General features: G+C 48.1%; 2 protein-coding genes across 2 annotated transcripts in view; one reads left to right on the top strand and one right to left on the bottom strand.

The window, feature by feature from the left end:
* Positions 1-25,026, top strand: part of LOC141161099 (histone H2A type 1-like) — a 129,027-nt gene that overhangs the window by 94,462 nt on the left and 9,539 nt on the right. The window lies entirely within an intron of this gene.
* LOC141161097 (histone H3-like) lies at positions 2,347-2,772 on the bottom strand. Its single transcript, XM_073645870.1, has one exon. It carries the CDS (start codon positions 2,770-2,772, stop codon positions 2,362-2,364), a length of 411 nt encoding a protein of 136 aa, XP_073501971.1. The 3' UTR covers positions 2,347-2,361.

Below are 25,026 nucleotides of genomic sequence, written 5' to 3'. Positions count from 1 at the left end.
TACCTGCATGTGATGCCTGATACATCTTCCATGACCAATATGTATATGTTTTTATTGTTGTCTTTCCAGTTTTTAACTTCATATGTATTTACCCCTATTAGATCGATACCTCTTACTTTGGCTTACTTATCTTTACTGATTGACTACTATCAAATACACTATATACTGATTTTCGGTGAGCACCGACCAAGGGATTTGGGATGGTGTCCTGGTGGAGTAAAGATATGAAGAAGAAATGGAGCTGCATACGACAATATACAATATGATGATGGTTAATAATGTATGTGCATTTATGTGAATATGTCCACATATGACTATCACCATTGGTAAGTCCATTGTGTACATATATGGAATTTTATTTCCTTCAGTATAGTGTAACCTGGGACATCTTGATAGATACATCATATGTACAATGTATGGACAATAGAGTTGTGGAACCCGTTCCCTCTTCTTCTTCTCTTTTTCTCTTCCTGTTTCTCCTCCCCTTTCCCCTTTTTCCCTCCCCCCTTTTCCTATCCCCATTCGTTCATTATCATGTGACAACCAATGATGATCGATATATATATTTTACAGTCTCTTTGTACACTCGATTTATATAAGGCCATGTGCATATGACAATGCCACTTTTTCTATATTTATATGCATTGGCCTCTGTAGGTTCTAGTATAGCACTGTATGTATGGCATTGACGCACACTTGGGCTGTCCAGCTGGTACACGGTCCCTCCGCCTCCCTGACGTGCGCATCGGCCCTTGGCATCCTTTGGATGCCGACGCCGTTGTGCGTTTCGGTGGCGGCGGTGTGTCCGCGTCATTCCACGGCTGGATAGACAGTGCTTACAGCGTCCTTGACGACGGAGGCGGGACTTCCGGATCATGTGTTGCGATCAGGTGACGCGTCTCCGTAGTTACCTGGCGACACTCATGGGGAGTTAGGACTTCCTGATCATATGACGTGCTCAGGTCATGTGTCTCCATGGCAGCTGGGGGGGCGGGTCGCGTGCTTTACTTCCGCACACCGGCAAAGCACATGCACATTACACTTTTGGACATAGGGGTATAAATAGTGGGTGGCTGGTAGATATGATCACCCCTTGAAGAAGGTTTCCTACCGAAACGTGCGTCGGGGTGACGCTTACCGCGGTTCAATTGGTGGCTGAGCAACGATCCAGGTATACCTTTCCCCAATATTTGGACACTAATTAATGGTACCATTTATATATGTATGTTGGGAATGATTATATTCAGTTTATTGGGTATCCTAGATGCCATATAGGGATGCAGATGGAACATGGGGATGAGATATTCTCTAATTTTGAGTCGTTTGAATATTGATATATATATATTTTTTCTTCCCTACTAGCACTTGCAGTATGTTAGCCTACTATTTGCCGCGGGTGCGTCACAAATTTTATTATTTTTTGTGATCATGGCCTTTTTAATTTATATGTCTTGGTCTTAGCATTCTGTTTTCCAGGACATGTTTCGTATGTATATGTACATGATGTGATATATATTTTTCTAATAAAGTAATATTTTTTTACATATGAACTAGTGTGACCATCCTTTCTCTCTGCTGTGTGGAGATCCCCCCCTTCCAAATATACAATGTATTAAGTGATTCCACCATGATCTAGAGGTGATTACATGAGATTGTACTCTGTGGAGTTTATCTATACACAGGATACTTCTCTTCACAGCAGAAGTTACAATACATTTAGAAGATGCAAAAAATACAATGAGGGGAAATTCAAACTCCCTAACCGTCCTGTGTTCATCCAATCAGCAGAAGAAGGGGAAGGGCTAAGTCTGTCAAATAATTTGAAATTCCCGCTTAGTTGATGTCGTTTTCTGTTTTTTGTCTCAGTAACCCTTAGTTTCAGGACTGGAGGATATCAAATAATTTGCTTGTGTTGAGCGATCACTGGTCGCTTGAGCTGCATAGAGAAATCTCTAGTGTTACTGGATCAAGGGACCAGTATCCGATTTCTGTAACACAAGGTGCATATCTCTACGCCTAACAATGTTCCGGTAATATAAAAATCAACGAGGAACTGCAATTTAAAGAACCTTGAAAGAAAGGGGTGGGGGACTGTCCAAATTGTAGGTTAACATTATCAAGCGAAATCTACTACAGAGCTATAATTAAACAATTGCTGCACTTATAACGGCATTGAAGGGAATAACTCCACCGAGATACCAATAGCGGACTGAGCAGAAAACTGAGCGCCCCTGATGTTACTGAGCACAAGTGAACACTCAGCAGAATATGAAGCAGATGTGAGGGATCAGCTCGTTATTATGGAGGATTTGGTGGCTCTGAAAAGAGCCTTTGTGTTATAGTCAGACGTGTAGGACGGATCTAAGCTCTCTCCCCACGGATCCGGCGGGCCAGCTGGATGTCTTTGGGCATGATGGTGACCCTCTTAGCGTGGATCGCGCACAGATTTGTGTCCTCAAACAGCCCCACCAGATAAGCCTCGCTGGCCTCCTGCAGCGCCATGACGGCCGAGCTCTGGAAGCGGAGATCGGTCTTGAAGTCCTGGGCGATTTCTCTCACCAGGTGCTGGAAGGGAAGCTTACGGATCAGCAGCTCGGTGGACTTCTGGTAACGGCGGATCTCACGGAGAGCGACTGTCCCTGGCCGGTAGCGGTGAGGCTTCTTCACTCCGCCAGTGGCGGGAGCGCTTTTCCTGGCGGCCTTAGTGGCCAGCTGCTTGCGGGGAGCTTTCCCTCCGGTGGATTTACGAGCGGTCTGCTTAGTTCTGGCCATAGCTCTATATAGAGGAGAACAGAAGTGATGAGAGGAGCGGAGAGAGCGGGATATTTATACTCCTCTGCTCCTGTTACCGCGTCATATGAACACGCCCCCTACAACTCTATTGGCTGGTTCATAAATTAAACTAAGGCGCCAAAATACTTGTGATATCCGCGACCAATCATTATTCACAAATTCATCCCAACGCCCATTAATCCCGCCCTCAAAAAGAGGGGCATGGTCTCTGTTCACACTCTCTTTTGGCTGCGGATACTGGCACAGGGTCACACCATGTCTACATGCGGCTTCTACAGCAGGAGCCGCCATCGTCACTGTTCTTCTATGTCACCAGTACACGGAGCTGTACAGTCTCTAATCTATCATCAGTCAAATCACTGGTTCTCCAATTCTCACATCGAAGTAATAACCGCACACTAATCCTTTCACTAATAAAGACGCAGGTTACAAGTGGTGATTGATTAGGATGATGTAAGAATTAGATTTCTGTAGGACATCGGCCCCTTCCCTCCATTGATTACACTGATCGGTCACCTGCACTGGTGTGATCGGGACACAGCGCAGCTCTATGCAGAGATGTGGGGAAAAGCTTATTCATTATAACACTGGAGCCGCTCCATGAACACACTATAATCTAGAAGCGGCAGGATATACGGGCTCTGATCATACAGATCTGCCGGGGACAAGGTGGTGGCACTGATCATATAGCTCTGCAGGGGACAAGGTAGTGGCACTGATCATACAGCTCTTCAGGGGACAAGGTGGAGGCTCTGATCATACAGCTATGCCGGGGCAAGATGGTGGCTCTGATCATACAGCTATGCCGGGACAAGGTGGTGGCACTGATCATACAGCTCTGCAGGGGACAAGGTGGTGGCACCCCTGAAGTTTCAGTCGCCACAGGGGTACTGCACCTCAGATGAGGTGTGGTATCTCCTCCTCTAGGTATGGATAGAGCATCACACGAGACCCCACTCCACACTCAACACTACATCACTCCTGTCCTGTAGGGGGCCTAAATGCACCAGGGTGCTGCCCCGGCCCGGGATAGAGGAGATGGGGGGGAACCAAAGATAGTTCAAGGTCTTTAAATGAGGGTCTTCTGTCAGGGTCCAGCAAGAGTCTGTAGCTGGCTGAAGATTTGCGGTCCTCGTACTCTGGCCTTGAGACGAGGTGCGGGTCAGAGTTAACCACTGTCTCTACAAGGTCAGGGTCCTATCCTAAGAAGGCCTAGGAGGGAAGCAGAGGAGATAGGCTCCACAGGCAAAAGGATCCCAGGGGGATACGGACGGAGCCGAGTCGCCACCTGTATTCTTTACTCTGGCCTAGTCAGAGGGATTCCTGCTGCAAAAGGGGTAACCGGCCCCCGATATCTGAGTTTGTTACTTCACGTCTCAGTCAGAGAAGCCCGGAGGCTTAGTGGATCCCAGGGTGATACGGACGGAGCGGAGTCGCCACCTGCATCTCTTAAACTGCGTTTACCCAGTGGGACCCGGCCTTACACCACGTTCATTCCACGCACAGTCAGGAGAAGGCTCAGTGTGAGAACTTACCAAGGAGAGGAACACACACCAGCGGGGTCTCGACAGGTGCTCCTGATCTACCTGGGAAGTGCTGGACCCCCTTCCCGGTGGCTGCAGTACGCCGTGAGTAGCAGAGAGAAGCTTTGCGGCTGAAAGTTCATCTAAAGTGAGTAAAGACCCGGATGACTTCATTCACCGCCTCCGCTTGTTTATTCCTGCGCGGCACCGCACCCACCATTCCTTCGCACACTGCCCTGAGGCCTGCTCCGCCTGTGGGGAGCTGTCCCATTCTAGCTGCCCCTAACACCAGCCTCAGTGGACTGTTGCAGCGCTGGTGGCCTTCACCAGAAACCACAGGTGGCGTAGCCGAACAACCAATCATCCAAAAGCCTATTATTTTAATGTGACAGCCCTGGGCACGGAACTGGTCCAGGCCACGACTGCATCTACACTGACCCGGCTCCGAGTAACCCCACCGCTCAGGGAGGGTGAGGCGAGTCACCAACTTGGCGTAGTCGGCAGGATTGCGAGCCCGCAGCAATGGAATAGGAAAACCCTCATTGCCGTCGGGTACTGTGCGCCTTTTTCACAAAAAACTGTTGTTACACACTTAACGTGGCACCGCCCAAGAAGAACGGACGCGATTATGTGCAAAAACAACAGCAACCAAAGTCCTGCCATCGTGGGCCTGGCTCCCCAGTGGCGCCAAAAGTGCAGACCGCCCCCTGCAGCAGAGACAGTCCGCATAGTAGTGTCCGTCAAGACGGATGGGACGTTCCAAAGAGTGCCCTTCAGGGAGCCGCCCCAAAAGAAGGAGGAGAAACAGACCGTACCGAGCAGCAAAGATGGAAGCAGCAAAGGAGACGTCCTCCGTCGCTGGCCCACCAGCTGCTACCTCCCTCACTATGGAGAGAATCCACCTGACCGCGGAGAAAGACGAGTTCCTCCGTGGTGAAACGCAGGAACTGACCCGGAGGGTCGAAGAGGCCCAGCGACTGGCCGCCGCAGAATGGAGAGAAGAGGTGTTGCGGAGGATCAAGGCCCGCTGCCAGAGCTCATCGCGCCTGACCAGTGAGGCTCCAGCCCAGGCGGAGGAAGCCCAGGAGGCCCTGTGCAGCCCAAGTGAGGGTAAGGCTGAAACCCCTATCCCGGGCACGGGACGCACCGAGGCCCTCCTAGATATCCTTCCGGCACCCCTATCCCCGGGCGCCATTGTTTGGGAGCAACTCCTGGCTCCAGAGGCCGAGACACAAGCCACCGCCACTTTCGGAGACCTGCTATGCCTCCCGACTCCCGATCCGGGGAACCCTCCGCTTACCTGGGTGAACACCTGCCCCAACCCGGACTGATCCGCACCAACAGAGGGCCCGCAGCAGCCCGTTACTGCCGCTACCCGAACCTCCGGTCACCTGTCAAGTGGCCGAAGAGTTTGCCTGGGACAACCGGGGGACGACCTGATGGACTTCCCCCGGGAGACCCAGGCCGAAGCGCGTAGGTGGGAGGAGACCTGCCGTAAAGAGCTCCTCCAGTTCGAGAAGGAGCGGCGAGACAGGAGGATCCGCTGTGAGCACCTGGAGGTGAGTGCCAAGGCTGCCAAAACACAGGCCCGTCAGGCGGAGACCACCCGTCCAAGCCCCCGGTGACTAGCCCAGGGGATGGGGATGACTTGGATACCCGGGTCTTTAGCCTTGGGGATGTCGCGGCGGTCTTCTCCCGGGCCCGTACCCTGGGGTCTCTCCTTTAACCCCTTAAGCCCCGCGGGTGGTTTGCACGTTAATGACCGGGCCAATTTTTACAATTCTGACCACTGTCACTTTATGAGGTAATTACTCTCGAACGCTTCAACGGATCCCCCTGATTCTGAGATTGTTTTTTCGTGACATATTGTACTTCATGATTGTGGAAAAATTTCTTCGATATCACTTGCGTTTATTTGTGAAAAAAACGGAAATTTGGCGAAAATTTTGAAAATTTTGCAATTTTCAAAATTTGAATTTTTAAGCCCTGAAATCAGAGCGATATGTCACACAAAAGAGTTAATAAATAACATTTCCCACATGTCTACTTTACATCAGCACAATTTTGGAACCAAAATTTTTTTTTGTTAGGGAGCTATAAGGGTTAAAAGTTGACCAGCGATTTCTCATTTTTCCAACAAAATTTACAAAACCATTTTTTTAGGGACCACATCACATTTGAAGTCACTTTGAGAGGTCTTTATGACAGAAAATACCCAAAAGTGACACCATTCTAAAAACTGCACCCCTCAAGGTGCTCAAAACCACATTCAAGAACTTTATTAACCCTTCAGGTGCTTCACAGGAATTTTTTGAATGTGGAAGAAAAAAATGAACATTTAACTTTTTTCACAAAAATGTTAATTTAGACCCAATTTTTTTTATTTTCACAGGGGTAACAAGAAAAAATGGACCCCAAAATTTGTTGTGCAATTTCCCCTGGGCACGCAGATACCCAATATTTGGGGAAAAAATACTGTTTGGGCGCACGGCAGGGCTCGGAAGGGAAGGAGCGCTATTTGACTTTTTGATTGTAAAATTTGCTTGAATAATTAGCGGACGCCATGTTGTGTTTGGAGAGCCCATGTGTGCCCAAACTTTGGAGCTCCCCCACAAGTGACCCCATTTTGGAAACTAGACCCCCCAAGGCACCTTTCTAGATGCATAGTGAGCACTTGGAACCCCCAGGTGCTTCACAAATTGATTCGTAACAATGAAAAAGTGAAAAAAAAAAACACTTTTTCATTTTTATGAATCAATTTGTGAAGCACCTGAGTGTTCCAAGTGCTCACAATGCATCTAGATAGGTGCCTTGGGGGGTCTAGTTTCCAAAATGGGGTCACTTGTGGGGGAGCTCCAATGTTTGGGCACACAGCGGATCTCCAAACGCAATATGGTGTCGCTAACAATTTGAGCCGATTTTCCGTTAAATTTGTTAGAGGACACCATGTTGCATTTAGAGAGTCCCTGTGTGCCCAAACATTGGAGCTCCCCCACAAGTGACCCCATTTTGGAAACTAGACCCCCCAAGGCACCTATCTAGATGCATAGTGAGCACTTGGAACCCCCAGGTGCTTCACAAATTGATTCGTAACAATGAAAAAGTGAAAAAAAAAACACTTTTTCATTTGTATGAATCAATTTGTGAAGCACCTGAGGGTTCCAAGTGCTCACTATGCATCTAGATAGGTGCCTTGGGTGGTCTAGTTTCCAAAATGGGGTCACTTGTGGGGGAGCTCCAATATTTGGGCACACAGCGGCTCTCTAAATGCAACATGGTGTCCGCTAACAAATTTAACGCAAAATTGGCTCAAATTGTTAGCGACACCATGTTGCGTTTGGAGAGCTGCTGTGTGCCCAAACATTGGAGCTCCCCCACAAGTGACCCCATTTTGGAAACTAGACCCCCCAAGGCACCTATCTAGATGCATAGTGAGCACTTGGAACCCCCAGGTGCTTCACAAATTGATTCGTAACAATGAAAAAGTGAAAAAAAAAAACACTTTTTCATTTTTATGAATCAATTTGTGAAGCACCTGGGGGTTCCAACTGCTCACTATGCATCTAGATAGGTGCCTTGGGGGGTCTAGTTTCCAAAATGGGGTCACTTGTGGGAGAGCTCCAATGTTTGGGCACACAGGGACTCTCTAAATGCAACATGGTATCCGCTAACAAATTGAATGGAAAATCGGCTCAAATTGTTAGCGGACACCACATTGCGTTTGGAGAGCTTCTCTGTGCCCAAACTTTGGAGCTCCCCCACAAGTGACCCCATTTTGGAAACTAGACCCCCCAAGGCACCTTTCTAGATGCATAGTGAGCACTTGGAACCCCCAGGTGCTTCACAAATTGATTCGTAATAATGAAAAAGTGAAAAAAAAAACACTTTTTCATTTTTACGAATCAATTTGTGAAGCACCTAGGGGTTCCAAGTGCTCACTATGCATCTAGATAGGTGCCTTGGGGGGTCTAGTTTCCAAAATGGGGTCACTTGTGGGGGAGCTCCAATGTTTGGGCACACAGGGACTCTCTAAATGCAACATGGTATCCGCTAACAAATTGAATGGAAAATCGGCTCAAATTGTTAGCGGACGCCACATTGCGTTTGGAGAGCCCCTCTGTGCCCAAACTTTGGAGCTCCCCCACAAGTGACCCCATTTTGGAAACTAGACCCCCCAAGGCACCTTTCTAGATGCATAGTGAGCACTTGGAACCCCCAGGTGCTTCACAAATTGATTCGTAATAATGAAAAAGTGAAAAAAAAAACACTTTTTCATTTTTACGAATTAATTTGTGAAGCACCTAGGGGTTCCAAGTGCTCACTATGCATCTAGATAGGTGCCTTGGGGGGTCTAGTTTCCAAAATGGGGTCACTTGTGGGGGAGCTCCAATGTTTGGGCACACAGGGACTCTCCAAATGCAACATGATATCCGCTAACAATTTGAGCCGACAATTTGTTAGCGGATATCATGTTGCATTTGGAGAGTCCCTGTGTGCCCAAACATTGGAGCTCCCCCACAAGTGACCCCATTTTGGAAACTAGACCCCCCAAGGCACCTATCTAGATTCATAGTGAGCACTTGGAACCCCAGGTGCTTCACAAATTGATTCATAAAAATGAAAAAGTGTTTTTTTTTTCACTTTTTCATTTTTACGAATCAATTTGTGAAGCACCTGGGGGTTCCAAGTGCTCACTATGCATCTAGAAAGGTGCCTTGGGGGGTCTAGTTTCCAAAATGGGGTCACTTGTGGGGGAGCTCCAAAGTTTGGGCACAGAGGGGCTCTCCAAACGCAATGTGGTGTCCGCTAACAATTTGAGCCGATTTTCCATTCAATTTGTTAGCGGACACCATGTCGCGTTTGGAGAGCCCGTGATGTGCCTAAACAGTGGAGCTCCCCCACAAGTGTCCCCATTTTGGAAACTATACCCCTCAAAGATTTTATTAAGGTGTATAGTGAACATTTTGAACCCAGAGGTACGGCACATTATTTGTTTACATTAGGTCATCATATTGAATAAGTTTTCATTATTCTTGAGCGCAAGTGCTCGCTACTTGAGTTTGCATCGGGTACTCAGGTATGCACCATGTACAGCGTGTGCTCGAGTGACATGCTCGAGTCCCTGCTCCGCATGTTTCACGGTTATTAGACACCCAAAAAAAAACATGCGGGGATCGCTCGTGCATGGCAGGCAATCCCCGTAAAGTTTTTTGGCCGCGAAGCATATGGGGCAGAGACTCGAGCATGTCACTCAAATACCCACGATACTAAATGCATACCAGAGCACCCGATGCAAACTCAAGTAGCGAGCACTTGCTCTCAACACTAGTCGCCATATCGTCATCTTTTTTTCTTACTTTTGAAAAAAATCCCAACCCCAGCCCTAACCCTAGCACAACCCTAGCCCCAGCACAACCCTAGCCCCAGCACAACCCTAGCCCCAGCACAACCCTAGCCCCAGCACAACCCTAGCCCCAAACCCAGCCCTAACCCTAGCCCAATCCTAACTCAAGAGTTTATTTTTGACGCCGTTCCTTGTGCGGTATAAGTGATTAGACGACTTTATTCTTCGGGTCGGTGTGATTACAGCAATGCCAGAATCATATGGGGTTTTTATGACTGACAGCTGTCACACACTAAAAGACGCATTTTTTGTAAAATCTAGTTTTTGCATCGCCATATTTTGAGAGCTATAATTTTTCCAAATTTTGGCAGACAGTCATGTGACGGCTCGTTTTTTGCGGGATGACTTGACGTTGTTATTGGTGCCATTTTCAGGCACGTGACATTTTTTGATCGCTTTCTATTCCGATTTTTGGGAGGCAGAATAAACAAAAACCAACAATTCAGGAATTGTTTTTTTTTTTTTTTTTTTATTCTGTTCCGCGTGTGGTAAAATTGATGAGGCAGCTTTACTCTTCGGGTCAGTACGTTTACAGCGGTACCACATTTGTATAATTTTTCTATGTTTTGGCGCTTATACACAATAAAAGCTATTTTATAGAAAAAAATATTTTTTAGTATCGCTTTATTCTGAGAGCTATAACTTTTTTATTTTTCGGCTGATGGAGCTATATGGTGGCTTGTTTTTTGCGGGACGAGATGACGTTTTCAGCGGTATCATTTTTATTTATATGCGTCTTTTTGATCGCGTGTTATTCCACTTTTTGTTTGGCGGTATGGTGATAAAGCATTGTTTTTTGCTTGGTTTTTTTTTTTTTTTTTTTACCGTGTTCACTGAAGGGGTTAACTAGTGGGACAGTTTTATAGGTCAGGTTGTTCCGGACGCGGCGATACCAAATATGTGTACTTTTATTGTTTTTTTTTTATTTTTTTTATAATAATATTTATTGATGGGTACATTATATTTTTATTTTTGGTGTATTATTTTTTTTATTTTTTTATAATATTTTTGCACATTTTTTTTTTTTTTTTTTCCACTTTCACACAGTTTATACACTTTATTACTTTGTCCCACTCTGGGACTTTCACTTTTTTTTTTCTGATCGCCTGCATGGCACAGGAATGGAGCACCATCCCTATGCCATGAAGGCTGTCAGAAGTGCACAGTGTGAAGATTGCTTGGAGATGCACTGCGCATGTCCAAGCAATCTTCCTGCTCTCTGGTGACCCGGATGTTGTCATGACGACATCGGGTCGTCATGGCAACACCCGGGAAGCCTTTGCAGACTGCGCTGGAAGCCGGAAGAGGAGGTGAGTATCGGCGATCACCTCCCCTTGCCCCCGCAATGCCGCGATCGACTTCGATCGACTTCGATCGCAGCATCGCGGGGGTTAATGTGCTGGGAGCGGTGCGTGACCGCTCCCTGCACATAGTACCGGGTGTCAGCTATGACAATCAGCTGACACCCGGCGGCGATCGCGCCCGCACAGCCTGTGTGCGCGCGCGATCGCCATGACGTACTAATACGGGTCTGGCTCTTAAGTCCCAGGGCACAGACGCGTATTAGTACGTCAGATGTTCTTAAGGGGTTAAAGAAGGCATTGATAGATGTTAAGTTTTATTAAAGAGTTTGTGACGCCACCTGTGGCTTCTGGTGAGGATCACCAGCGCTGCGCAGTCCACTGAAGCCGATGATAAGGCAGCTGGGTGGTATAGCTCCCCACAGGTGGAGCTAGGCCACAGGGCAGTGTATGACGGAGGATGCAGGACAGGCGAGACCGAGCCGGGTCAGAGCAAGAACGGGGACAGACACGATACTCAATCAGTACCTTTTACTGATGGTAATTCAGGCACGTCCCGGAGCACTGTAGGGTGAAGGGTGCATGTCAGGATCCTCCCCAATGAGCGGGTTTTGGGTTTCCTGTTTCTTGCCTCTGTGTAGTAAGTTTCTGACCTGCCTGGAGCTAGGCCTAACTTTGTCTCTGTCCTGCGCTGGCTGACTTTGTGGTAGGGCCTTCTCTTGTAGAGCACGCTCCCGACTTACGGGGCCTATGTGTCTCCTGGCCTTGTTACGTATCAGCACTTTAGCGATCCTGGGACTTGTAGTTCTCCAGGGATTCCGGTTTATCTTACTGGGTCGTGGAGATCCTGGTAAGCTTCGGACCTGGTGTCCGGTAACTGCTTCGGGGTGAGCCAGTTAAGCTCCTCTGCCCCCTATGCACTAACTCTCCTCTTTGCCTTCGGCCTACTCGGGCCCTCACTAGGCTACTCACACTAACGGCAGCTTGCCGTGCTTCACTGATCTTATGGCGCCGGCACACCTAAGCTAAGCTCACCTCTCTGAGCTACAACCGAGTCTGGACTGCGCTCCACTGCAGACTGACCTCTTTCAGGCTTCTATACTGCAGGAACTCTCTCAACAGGTTTGCTCTCTGTCGTGTCCAGTCTAGACTAACTGCTGCCTGGCTCCACCTTCCCTATTTATCTATCCCTAACGGGCTCCCTCTGGTGGTCTGAGGTGGAAGGTGGAGATGTGTGAATGGTTATGGGGGCCTCTTGTGGAGGAATCCTTCAATACACCCTTCAAGGATCTGTGATACCAAGCACAGCTGGGCGTCACATTCCTCCCTAGTTAAACTCAGTACTCCCGGGCGGAAGTACGTTTTAAAACAACAATAACAATAGGAAACATAAGCAATATAAGAACAATCTTCCCATTTATGGGAGGCACGAATCTTAAACGTTACATAACAATAGCAAATACAGAGTGTCCTCAGACTCCAAGTCTCCTATGGTGAGGTTCCCATACAGGATGTCCATCTCACAGGATAGAGTACTTTGGTGATTTGGAGGGATCTATCCTAAACCCTCTACGTAGGCCCTGGGGTGGCTGCAGAGCATGAAGATCCAGAGTTGGACCTCCAAAATAGCCACTCCAGACAGGTTTTTCTTCTGAGGTCACCTAAAAGAGGCACTCCAGGGAGTGCAATTATATACAATAGCAGTTTTTGGGCTGCACATAGTCCTCAGCCACGAAGTCCTTTATGTAAGTAATAGAATTAATGAGGTGAAGTATAAATTGATAAGCATGCATGAAAATAAACAATTATGCAGTACATTACAATTTAATATACGATACCACTGGGGTAACTATCTACACTTCCAGAAATTTTTTACCATTTTATTCAATGTACCTAGCAGGGGGTTTACCTCGCGTGCTACGTGCTGATCTGCGTAGTGCGGTGGTTGGTGGGATATCAGTGTCTGTATTCTCAGTTACTCTACCAGTTCTACGTGTAACCATGTTGTAAAACTGCCTTAACCTCTCTCTTGGACTAGCAAGTCTACCATTGGCTGGGCCCTCTTGCTCTGCTCCTTCCGGGGATCCTTCATCCGGGGATACTTCTTGAGCTGGCTCTTCTTCAGCGCTTACAGGTTCAACTTGCGGTGGAGGGTTTTCTGGCTATTCATAGAATTGGAGTACTGGAATAATTACTGCTCTTCCTATTTGAGGCCAATCTGCTGGGAAGTCTCCTAGGTCAGTGTGGATCACTGTTTCTTCAGGTTCTTCCAGAATTGTGAAAGGCACTTTTTCTTGGGGTTTCAGTAATTCTGGACACAACTTTAGATGGTCCCTGGACACTGCTGTGGACCTTTTTCCTCCATCTCGACTGATTATGCATGTCTTCTTATTGTCAAACCTTGACGGTAACACAGTGTAGGTGTCTTTTTCCCACTGGTCATCAAGTTTGTGGTTGCGTCTTTTTCTTTTTAGTACTGTTTCACCTGGTATGAAAGGTTCTGCGGGTGCGTTCTTGTTGTATTGACTTTCCTGCTTTTCTCTCACCCGAGTAAGACTGTCCTTGACACAAGCTTGTACCCTTCTATACTGCTCTTGTCTGGTCTTGTCCCAGTTTTCAGTGGTCATATCAGCTTCAGGCTCATCAACACCAAGCTCCAGATCCATCGGCAGCTTTCCTGGCCTTGCCCGCATGAGATATGCCGGAGTGCAATTGGTGGAACTGACTGCTATATGATTATACTGATCCACTAAGTCAGGTAGTAGGTCTGGCCACTGATTTCTCTCCTCAAGTGGTATGGTCTTTAGCAGGTCGATGATGATGTTCATCTTTTCGCTGAGACCGTTAGTTTGTGGATGGTACGGTGTAGTTCTGATTTTTTTACACCAGTACAAATGGCAGAACTCCTTGAACAATTCAGCCTCAAAGGCCGGGCCTTGGTCCGTCAGCACCTGCTCAGGATATCTGTGGGGTCTGCAGAAGTACGCTTGGAACGTCTTTGCTGCTGTCTCTGCCATCAGGTCTTTGACGGGGGTGACCACCAGGAAACATGAGTAGTGATCCACCATGGTCAGAGCATAGGAGTACCCTGACCTGCTGGAGGAGAGCTTGACATGGTCCAGGGCCACGATCTCCAGGGGCCGAGTCGTCTTGATAGGTTGCAGGGGTGCCTTCTGGCTGCTGAAGTCTTTTCTTCTTAGGCCACAGGGTCCACAGTCCCGGCACCACCTCTCAATGGAGCTGCGCATTCCTACCCAGTAGAATCGACATTTCAGCAGGGTCTCTAGCTTTTTCCAGTCAAAGTGCCCCGCCTGATCGTGGTAAGCTTCTAATACCATCTGGATGTCTGTCTTCGGGACCACTATCTGCCATACCATCTCGTGGGTTTTTGGATTAACGTACCTCCGGCACAGCTTCTCACGGTAGATAAACAGCCGGCTTCTCTCGTTCCACAGCTGATTTGCTTGGAGAGCCGCATCCTTCTCCAGGGAGGCACCTTCTTGGGTTATCAGCTCCTTGATGCGGCTGACAACCGGGTCGCTGTCCTGGGTCTCTTTCCAGCTGTGGTGAGGCAGGGGGTTTAACGTCTTTCCACGCTGTTTCCTGGAAGGTCATTGCTCGTGGATCATCCCACTCCGATGAAAGGCAGGTAGCTCTACCTCTTCCAGGTCATCCACTTCTTCCTCTGTGTCTGACTGGTGAGGCATCCTAGACAGGGCATCGGCGTTGGCGTTCTTGCGGCCCACCCGGTATTTAATTGTAAATTGGTAGTTTGACAGCCGAGCCATCCATCGTTGTTCCAGTGCCCCCAACTTCGCTGTTTCAAGATGGGTCAAGGGGTTGTTTTCAGTAAAGGTAGTGAACTTGCTGGAGGCCAGGTAGTGCTTGAACCTTTCAGTGATGGCCCAGACCAAGGCCAGGAACTCCAACTTGAAGCTGCTATAGTTCTCTTGATTTCTTTCAGTCGGGCGGAGCTTCCTGCTCGCGTATGCGATCACCTTCTCTTGGCCATTCTGCTTCTGACTTAATAAAGCACCCAGCCCTTCGTTGCTGGCATCTGTATACAACAGGAACGGTTGGCTGTAGTCAGGGTACGCTAGGATCTCATCACCTGTCAGGATCTCCTTCATCTCCTGAAACGACTCGGCTTGCTCCTTACCCCAGTGGAATGGGGGATTTCTGCCTTTGGGGTACTGCCCTACCAGGAGGTCTTGCAGAGGAGCTGCCTTCTTAGTGTAGTCCTTTACGAACCTCCGGTAGTATCATACTAGTCCCAAGAACTGACGCACCTCCTTGAGGTTTTTCGGCTCTGGCCACTTCTGGATGGCTGTGACTTTCTCCGGGTCTGGTGCTACCCCTTCCGGACTGACAATGTGCCCCAGGTACTGTACCTTCCTCTTGAGCAGGTGGCACTTTGAGGGCTTCAACTTCATCCTGTACCGGGACAGTGACTCAAATACCTCTGCCTGGTGTTTCAAGTGGTCCTTGTATGTTCTGGAGTACACAATTACATCGTCCAGGTAAAGTAACACAGTTTCGAAGTTGCGGTGTCCCAGGCAGCACTCCATTAATCTCTGGAACTTTCCGGGGGCATTGCAGAGTCCGAACGGCATACTGTTGAACTCGCAGAGTCCCATCGGAGTGGTGAAGACCGTCTTTTCCCTATCCTCCTCAGCCACAGCTACTTGCCAGTACCCACTAGTGAGGTCAAAGGTGGAAAAGTAATTTGCAGACTTTAAGGCAGCTAGGGACTCCTCTACGCGTGGTAAAGGGTATGCATCTTTATGTGTAATGCGATTTACTTGACGGTAATCTACACACATTCTCATGCTCCCGTCCTTTTTCCTCACTAATACTAGGGGAGTTGCCCAGGGACTACAACTATCCCTTATTACTCCCGCCTTCCTTATGTCATGCAGCATTTCTTTTGCCTTCTGGTAGTGAGCTGGGGGTATAGGCCTATAACGTTCTTTGATTGGGGAATGGTTGCCTGTGGGGATATGATGATGAACCCCCTTAACCCTCCCGAAGTCTAGTGGATGTTTACTGAACACCTGCGAGTATTCTTGAACCACCCGGTGTACACCCTGTTTTTGATGGGCAGGAGTAGTGTCTGTCCCAACATGGAGCTGTTGACACCAATCCTCCACCTGGGTTGCAGGGTCATTATCCTCCACTTCGTCTGGTGAAGTTAAGGACTCCTCCTCATGGATGCAGTTGTTATTGACAGCATGTAATTTGGCAACAGTGGCATAACGTGGCAGTTTGACCTCATCTTCCCCTAAGTTGAGAAGACGGACGGGCACCCTCCCATTACGTTCATCTACCACTCCCCTGGCGGTTAAGAGCGTGGGTCTATGCTCAGAGCAAAGGGGTTCTATTACCGCCTGGTAGCTCTGTCCTCTTAGACCTATGGCAGCTCTACACCAGATGAGCATTTCACTCATTGGAGGGATAACAATGGGTATGGGGTCTGTTACCCGCACATCACCGATTTCACCGTCTGTTAACCTTACTTGCTGTTGATACATCAGGACTCGGATCTCCCTTTGCAGTGCCCGCCTCTGTCTCGGCCTGGCAGTGTCGGCGATCTGTTGGAGCAAGAACTCAACATCTCCCAAACAGTTACCAACAATGTTAGTGCCAAGTACCATATACGGATTAGTGTCATCAGGATTAGTCTCTACTACAATTAGTCCCTGGTCCTTCAGCTCCACTCTCCCCACCTTCACAGTCACATTCTTAACCCCGAGTAGGTTAAGGGGGAGTCCATTTGAAGCATATACTGAAAGATTTAGAGCTGGCAGACGTAGTTCGTCCATGGACCAGAACCTCTTGTAGAGGACGTCAGGCATGATGGTTACCTGAGATCCTGTGTCCAGCAGGGCGTTCGTCGGGATCCCGTCCAGCAAAATGGACAGGAAAGGTCTTCCTCCGACGAACCTGTTGTACCAGTCTGAGGGGCCTGGTGAGTTTACTCCTGGGTGTCGGCCCTCGGACCCAGGGTTTTCTCGTTTAAAGGACAATTCTGGGCGATGTGTCCGGTCTTGCGGCAGCGGTAGCAGGCAGGGTCCCTCGGTGGACGGCGCTGGTCACTGGTCCTCGGCGAGGGCGGTGTTGGCCTCCTCCGCATCCAGGGGACATCCTCAAGGCTATCGGCTAGCAGGATTTTCCCTCCTTCCTCGGGCTCCGTCCACAGTTGCAGAGCACTCAGCACGGTGGTCAGGGTTTTGCTCAACTGACACACCTCAGAGCGCAGACTGTCCAGTTCTTTAGGGGACGTTGCTGGAACCTTAGCTTCAGCAGCCACTGGGGAAAAGGTGGGTGTTACAGGCTCTGGGGTTGCCCCACCCTGGCAACATTGGATGGCATTTGTTTCCAGGGGCTGCAGTCCTTTTATAGCCATGTCCTTAAGATTGTCAAAGGTGATATCTGGATGATCCAGGGACCACCAACCCACAGTCCTGCTCTCCTCCGGAGACCTAAGTCCCCGGACAAACTGTTCCTTCAGCATTTTATTCTCATTCTCAACGCTGGTTGGACTAACCTGGTTTAGAGCTCGCAGGGCCCCTTGAAGACGCCAGGCATAGTCCCGGACATTGTCCTCTGGTTGTTGGGAACAGCTGTAGAACCTCATCCGGAGGTCCGCCTCAGTAAGGTCCTCAAAGACAGTCTGTAGTTTTTGGAATATTGCGGACACTGACTCCTGGTCTGCGGCCGACCACGTATCCACTTCCCGTTCCGCAGCACCGGTCAGTTGTCCCAATACAACGGCGCTATTTGTTTGCCGGTCATAGAGTACATGTCTAAGATACCACATATCTTCCGTTTGAATCCAGACAGGGTATCTGGTTTGCCATTGTACTGGGGGAGCCACTTTGCTCCAGGAATGTACGGTAAATTCATAGGGATAATGAGTGTTACAGGCGCTGCTGGTGAAGCGGCGGCTTCGGCCTGCTCATCATCGGGCGCGGGTTGAACCTCAGGGACGTTGACCGGCATGTCGGCGTTCTGTTGCTCGTCAGACATCTTAGCGCCCCCCTAGTTAACCTTGGCCTACCTTCTAGTTCTTTCTTCCGGTAGGCCGCAGCTCCGCAGGTGATGGGCATCTTCAGGACCTTGCGTCGCTTGCGTCCTACGTCAGAGAGTTCAGCGACGTTCCTCACAGGACCTGGCGCCTCTTGGTCTGACGTTGAAGCGTGGGGCGTGTCCGAGGCTTCGCGCTCTTTTGCAGGTACGCCCCTAATTTTCCCGCGGTTACGCCCTTCTTCTCGCTCGGTGGCCCAACAATGGCGGCAACCTTCACCACAACTTTACGTACACAGTTCAGAATAAAGGCGCACAGTGCCCGGTGGCAACGGGCATAACACGGCGTCGTTGCAGCGGGCACGGGCAATCCTGTTAGTGACGCCAGAAGGAGATGACTAGCCCAGGGGATGGGGATAACTTGGATACCCGGGCCTTTAGCCTTGGGGATGTCGCGGCGGTCGGCACCCGGGCCCGTACCCTGGGGTCTCTCCTTTAAAGAAGGCGTTGATAGATGTTAAGTTTTATTAAAGAGTTTGTGACGCCACCTGTGGCTTCTGGTGAGGATCACCAGTGCTGCGCAGTCCACTGAAGCCGATGATAAGGCAGCTGGGTGGTATAGCTCCCCACAGGTGGAGCTAGGCCTTAGGGCAGTGTATGACGGGGGATGAAGAACAGGTGAGACCGAGCCGGGTCAGAGCAAGAATGGGGACAGACACGATAGTCACTTCAGTACCTTTTACTGATGGCAATTCAGGCACGTCCCGGAGCACTGTAGGGTGAAGGGTGCATGTCAGAATCCTCCCCAATGAGTGGGTTTTGGGCCTCCTGTTTCTTGCTTCTGCGTAGTAAGTTTCTGACCTGCCTGGAGCTAGGCCTAACTTTGTCTCTGTCCTGCGCTGACTGACTTTGTGGTAGGGCCTTCTCTTGGAGTGCACGCTCCAGACTTACGGGGCCTATGTGTCTCCTGGCATTGTTACGTATCAGCACTGTAGCGATCCTGGGACTTGTAGCTCTCCAGGGATTCCGGTTTATCTTACTGGGTCGTGGCGATCCCGGTAAGCTTCGGATCCGGTGTCCGGTAACTGCTTCGGGGTGAGCCAGTTAAGCTCCTCTGCCCCCTATGCACTAACTCTTCTTTTTGCCTTCGGCCTACTCGGGCCCTCACTAGGCTAATCACACTAACGGCAGCTTGACGTGCTTCACCGATCTTATGGCGCCGGCACACCTAAGCTAAGCTCACCTCTCTGAGCTTCAACCAAGTCTGGACTGCGCTCCACTGCAGACTGACCTCTTTCAGGCTTCTATACTGCAGGAACTCTCTCAACAGGTTTGCTCTCTGTCGTGTCCAGTCTAGACTAACTGCTGCCTGGCTCCACATTCCCTATTTATCTATCCCTAACGGGCTCCCTCTGGTGGTTTGAGGTGGAAGGTGGAGATGTGTGAATTGTTATGGGGGCCTCTTGTGGAGGAATCCTTCAATACACCCTTCTAGGATCTGTGATACCAAGCACAGCTGGGCGTCACACCGGGAAGGCGTTAATATGTGCTTCCACCAGGTAGCAGGATGGGGCTTCATCCGCAGCTCACAGTTCAATCGGGACGTGTTCGTCAACCGGCGGGACGTCGAGCCGCGGCTGGAGCAGGGCCACCCTGGCCGGAACCTCTACCCGGGCAATTTGATATACTACTCCCGCCACCACGGGGAGCGTGGGTGGTATGCCCTGGACGTCCACAAGGTAATCAGGGAGGACGCCCCCACGCACCTAGCTGTAGAGGACCGGTCAGGCTCCGTTGGTAAGAAAGAGCCATTCCCCCGGAGGGGATCCCACTTTTAAGCAGCCCCGGGAGATGGATCTCCCTATTGTGTGAACTGTTATTTGTTTTTCAAGTTTTTCACCCGGATTTAGTTGAAAGAGACATTTGTCCCTGCGGACGCTCCGCATGTGAAAGACTAACTTTGTAAATAGTTTGCACCTATTTAGGTGCTCCCTATTGGTTTTATGTAAAACCACTTCTACCTCAGACCTCAGAAGCAAAACCTGTCTGGTGTGGCTCTACTGAAGTTCCAACTTGGGATTTCCATACCCTGCAGCCACCCCAGGGCCTACGCTGATGGTTTGGGGCAGGTCCCTCATGCTGCTGAACTGACTTTTTCTACCGTATTTTCTACAGTACTGTCTACATGCATAATGTCTCTTTGATGTTTTCTATATTTATACTATATATATCATGCAACGTTAAAGTAACTGAGCCTCCCATAAAGGGAAGATTGTTTCATGTTTACAAAAACTTTTAAAATTTTGAATGTATGTACCAATTCTTTACTCTATTGCAGCCCGCGGACGTGCTGAGTTTCACCGGGGGGGAATGTGGCGCCCCTGAGGGTTCAATCGCCACAGGGGTACTGCACCTCAGATGAGGTGTGGTATCTCCTCCTCTAGGTAAGGATGGAGCATCACACGAGACCCCACTTCACACTCAACACTACATCACTTCTGTCCTGTAGGGGGCCTAAATGCACCAGGGTGCTGCCCCGGCACATGATAGAGGAGATAGGGGGGAACTAAAGATAGGGGGAACCTAGTAATGGGTGAGGGTGGAGGACACACTTTAAGGAAGAACTTATTGATTGATATATAATCCACGGCCATCTTAAGTTCGAGGTCTTTGATTGAGGGTCTTCTGTCAGGGTACAGCAAGAGTCTGTAGCTGGCTGAAGATTCGCGGTCCTCGTACTCTGGCCTTGAGACGAGGAGCGAGTCAGAGTTAACCACTGTCTCTAACCGGTCAGGGTCCTGTCCTAAGAAGGCCTAGGAGGGGAGCAGAGGAGATAGGCTCCACAGGCAAAAGGATCCCAGGGGGATACAGACGGAGCGGAGTCGCCACCTGTATTCTTTACTCTGGCCTAGTCAGAGGGATTCCTGCTGCAAAAGGGGTAACCTGCCCCCGATATCTGACTTTGTCACTTCACGTCTCAGTCAGAGAAGCCTGGAGGCTTAGTGGATCCCAGGGTGATACGGACGGAGCGGAGTCGCCACCTGTATCTCTTAAACTGCGTTTACCCAGTGGGACCCGGCCTTACACCACGTTCATTCCACGCACAGTCAGGAGAAGTTTCAGTAGGAGAGCTTACCAAGGAGAGGAACACACACCAGCGGGGTCTGTACAGGTGCTACTGATCTACCTGGGAAGTGCTGGATCCCCTTCCCGGTGGCCGCAGTACGCCGTGAGTAGCAGAGAGAAGCATTGCGGCTGAAAGTTCATCTAAAGTGAGTAAAGACCCGGATGACTTCATTCACCGCCTCCGCTTGTTTATTCCTGCGCAGCATTGCACCCACCATTCCTTCGCACACTGCCCTGAGGCCTGCTCCGCCTGTGGGGAGCCGTCCCATCCTAGCTGCCCCTAACACCAGCCTCAGTGGAATGTTGCAGCGCTGGTGGCCTTCACCAGAAACCACAGGTGGCATAGCCGAACAACCACTCATCCCAAAGCACATTATTTTAATGTGACAGCCCTGGGCACGGAACGGGTCCAGGCCACGACTGCATCACCGCAACATGTACACTGACCCGGCTCCGAGTAACCCCACCGCCAGGGAGGGCGAGGCGAGTCACAGGCAGCTCTATATACTGTGCAAACTGCTCTATATACTGTACAGGCAGCTCTATATACTGTACAGGGTGCTCTATATACTGTGCAAACTGCTCTATATACTGTACACACTGCCCTATATACTGTACAGGCAGCTCTATATACTGTACACACTGCTCTATATACTGTACACACTACTCTATATACTGTACAGGCAGCTCTATATACTGTACACACTGCTCTATATACTGCACACACTACTCTATATACTGTACAGGCAGCTCTATATACTGTACAGGCTGCTCTATATACTGTGCAAACTGCTCTATATACTGTACACACTGCCCTATATACTGTACAGGCAGCTCTATATACTGTACACACTGCTCTATATACTGCACACACTACTCTATATACTGTACAGGCAGCTCTATATACTGTACACACTGCTCTATATACTGTACAGGCAGCTCTATATACTGCACACACTACTCTATATACTGTACAGGCAGCTCTATATACTGTACACACTGCTCTATATACTGTACACACTACTCTATATACTGTACAGGCAGCTCTTTATACTGTGCACATTGCTCTATATACTGTACAGGCAGCTCTATATACTGTACACACTGCTCTATATACTGTACAGGCAGCTCTATATACTGCACACACTACTCTATATACTGTACAGGCAGCTCTATATACTGTACACACTGCTCTATATACTGTACACACTACTCTATATACTGTACAGACAGCTCTATATACTGTGCAAACTGCTCTATAAACTGTACACACTGCTCTATATACTGTACACACTGCTCTATATACTGTACATACTGCTCTATACACTGTATATACTGCTCTATATACAGTACACATTGCTCTATATACTGTACAAGCAGCTCTATATACTGTACACACTGCTCTATATACTGTACACACTACTCTATATACTGTACAGGCAGCTCTTTATACTGTGCACACTGCTCTATATACTGTACAGGCAGCTCTATATACTGTGTAAACTGCTCTATATACTGTACACACTGCTCTATATACTGTACAGGCAGCTCTATATAATGTACACACTGCTCTATTTACTGTACACACTGATCTATATACTGTACACACTGATCTATATACTGTACAGGCAGCTCTATATAATGTACACACTGCTCTATTTACTATACACATTGCTCTATATACTGTACAGGCAGCTCTATATACTGTACACACTGCTCTATATACTGTACAGGCTGCTCTATATACTGCACACACTGCTCTATATACTGTACAGGCAGCTCTATATACTGTACAGGCAGCTCTATTTACTGTACACACTGCTCTATATACTGTACAGGCAGCTCTATATAATGTACACACTGCTCTATTTACTATACACATTGCTCTATATACTGTACAGGCAGCTCTATATACTATACAGGCTGCTCTATATACTGTACACACTACTCTATATACTGTACAGGCAGCTCTTTATACTGTGCACACTGTTCTATATACTGTAAACACTGCTCTATATACTGTACACACTGCTCTATATACTGTACAGGCAGCTCTATATACTGTACACACTGCTCTATATACTGTACAGGCAGCTCTATATACTGTACACGCGGCTCTATATACTGTACACGCTGCTCTATATACTGTACACACCGCTCTATATACTGTACAGGCAGCTCTATATACTGTACACACTGGTCTATATACTGTACACATTTCTCTATATACTCTACACACTGCTCTATAAATTGTACAGGCAGCTCTATATACTATACACACTGCTCTATATACTGTACAGGCTGCTTTATATACTGTACACACTGATCTATATACTGTACAGGCTGCTCTATATACAGTACAGGCAGCTCTATATACTGTACACACTACTCTATATACTGTACACACTGCTCTATATACTGTACACTCTTCTCTATATACTGTACATGCTGCTCTGTATACTGTACATACTGCTCTATATACTGTACACTCTGCTCTATATACTGTACACACTACTCTATATACAGTATATGCTGCTCTATATACTGTACACACTGCTCTATATACTGTAGAGGTGGCTCTATATATTATACACATTGCTCTATATACTGTACACACTAATCTATATACTGTACAGGCTGCTCTATATACTGTATACACTGCTCTATATACAGTACACATTGCTCTATATACTGTACAGGCACTCTATATACTGTACACACTGCTCTATATACTGTACAGGCTGCTCTATATACTGTACACACTGCTCTATACACTGTACAGGCTGCTCTATATACTGAACACACTGCTCTATATACTGTACACATTGCTCTATATACTGTACATACTGCTCTATATACTGTACAGGCTGCTCTATATACTGTATAGGCTGCTCTATATACTGTACACTCTGCTCTATATACTGTACAGGCTGCTCTATATACTGTACACACTGCTCTATATACTGTACACACAGAACTATATACTGTACAGACTGCTCTATATACTGTACACTCTGCTCTATACACTGTACAGGCTGCTCTATATACTGAACACACTGCTCTATATACTGTACACATTGCTCTATATACTGTACATACTGCTCTATATACTGTACAGGCAGCTCTATATACTGTACAGGCTGCTCTATATACTGTACATACTGCTCTATATACTGTACAGGCTGCTCTATATATTGCACACACTGCTCTATATACTGTACACACTGCTCTATATACTGTACACACAGAACTATATACTGTACACTCTGCTCTATACACTGTACAGGCTGCTCTATATACTGAACACACTGCTCTATATACTGTACACATTGCTCTATATACTGTACATACTGCTCTATATACTGTACAGGCAGCTCTATATACTGTACAGGCTGCTCTATATACTGTACATACTGCTCTATATACTGTACAGGCTGCTCTATATATTGTACACACTGCTCTATATACTGTACAAACTGCTCTATATACTGCACACACTGCTCTATATACTGTACAGGCTGCTCTATATACTGTACACGCTGCTCTATATACTGTACAGGCTGCTCTATATACTGTACAGGCAGCTCTATATACTGTACACACTATCTATACACTGTATATGCTGCTCTATATACTGTACACACTGCTCTATATACTGTACAGGCTGCTCTATATACTATAAACGCTGCTCTATATACTGTACACACTGCTCTATATACTGTACAGGCTGCTCTATATACTGAACACACTGCTCTATATACTGTACACATTGCTCTATATACTGTACATACTGCTCTATATACTGTACAGGCTGCTCTATATACTGTACACTCTGCTGTATATACTGTACAGG

This window comes from Phyllobates terribilis, unplaced genomic scaffold, assembly GCF_046119375.1.
Source record: "Phyllobates terribilis strain yellow unplaced genomic scaffold, ASM4611937v1 Scaffold_9__5_contigs__length_417890890, whole genome shotgun sequence".
NCBI lineage: Eukaryota > Metazoa > Chordata > Amphibia > Anura > Dendrobatidae > Phyllobates > Phyllobates terribilis.
This window is presented reverse-complemented; position numbering and strand designations above follow the sequence as displayed.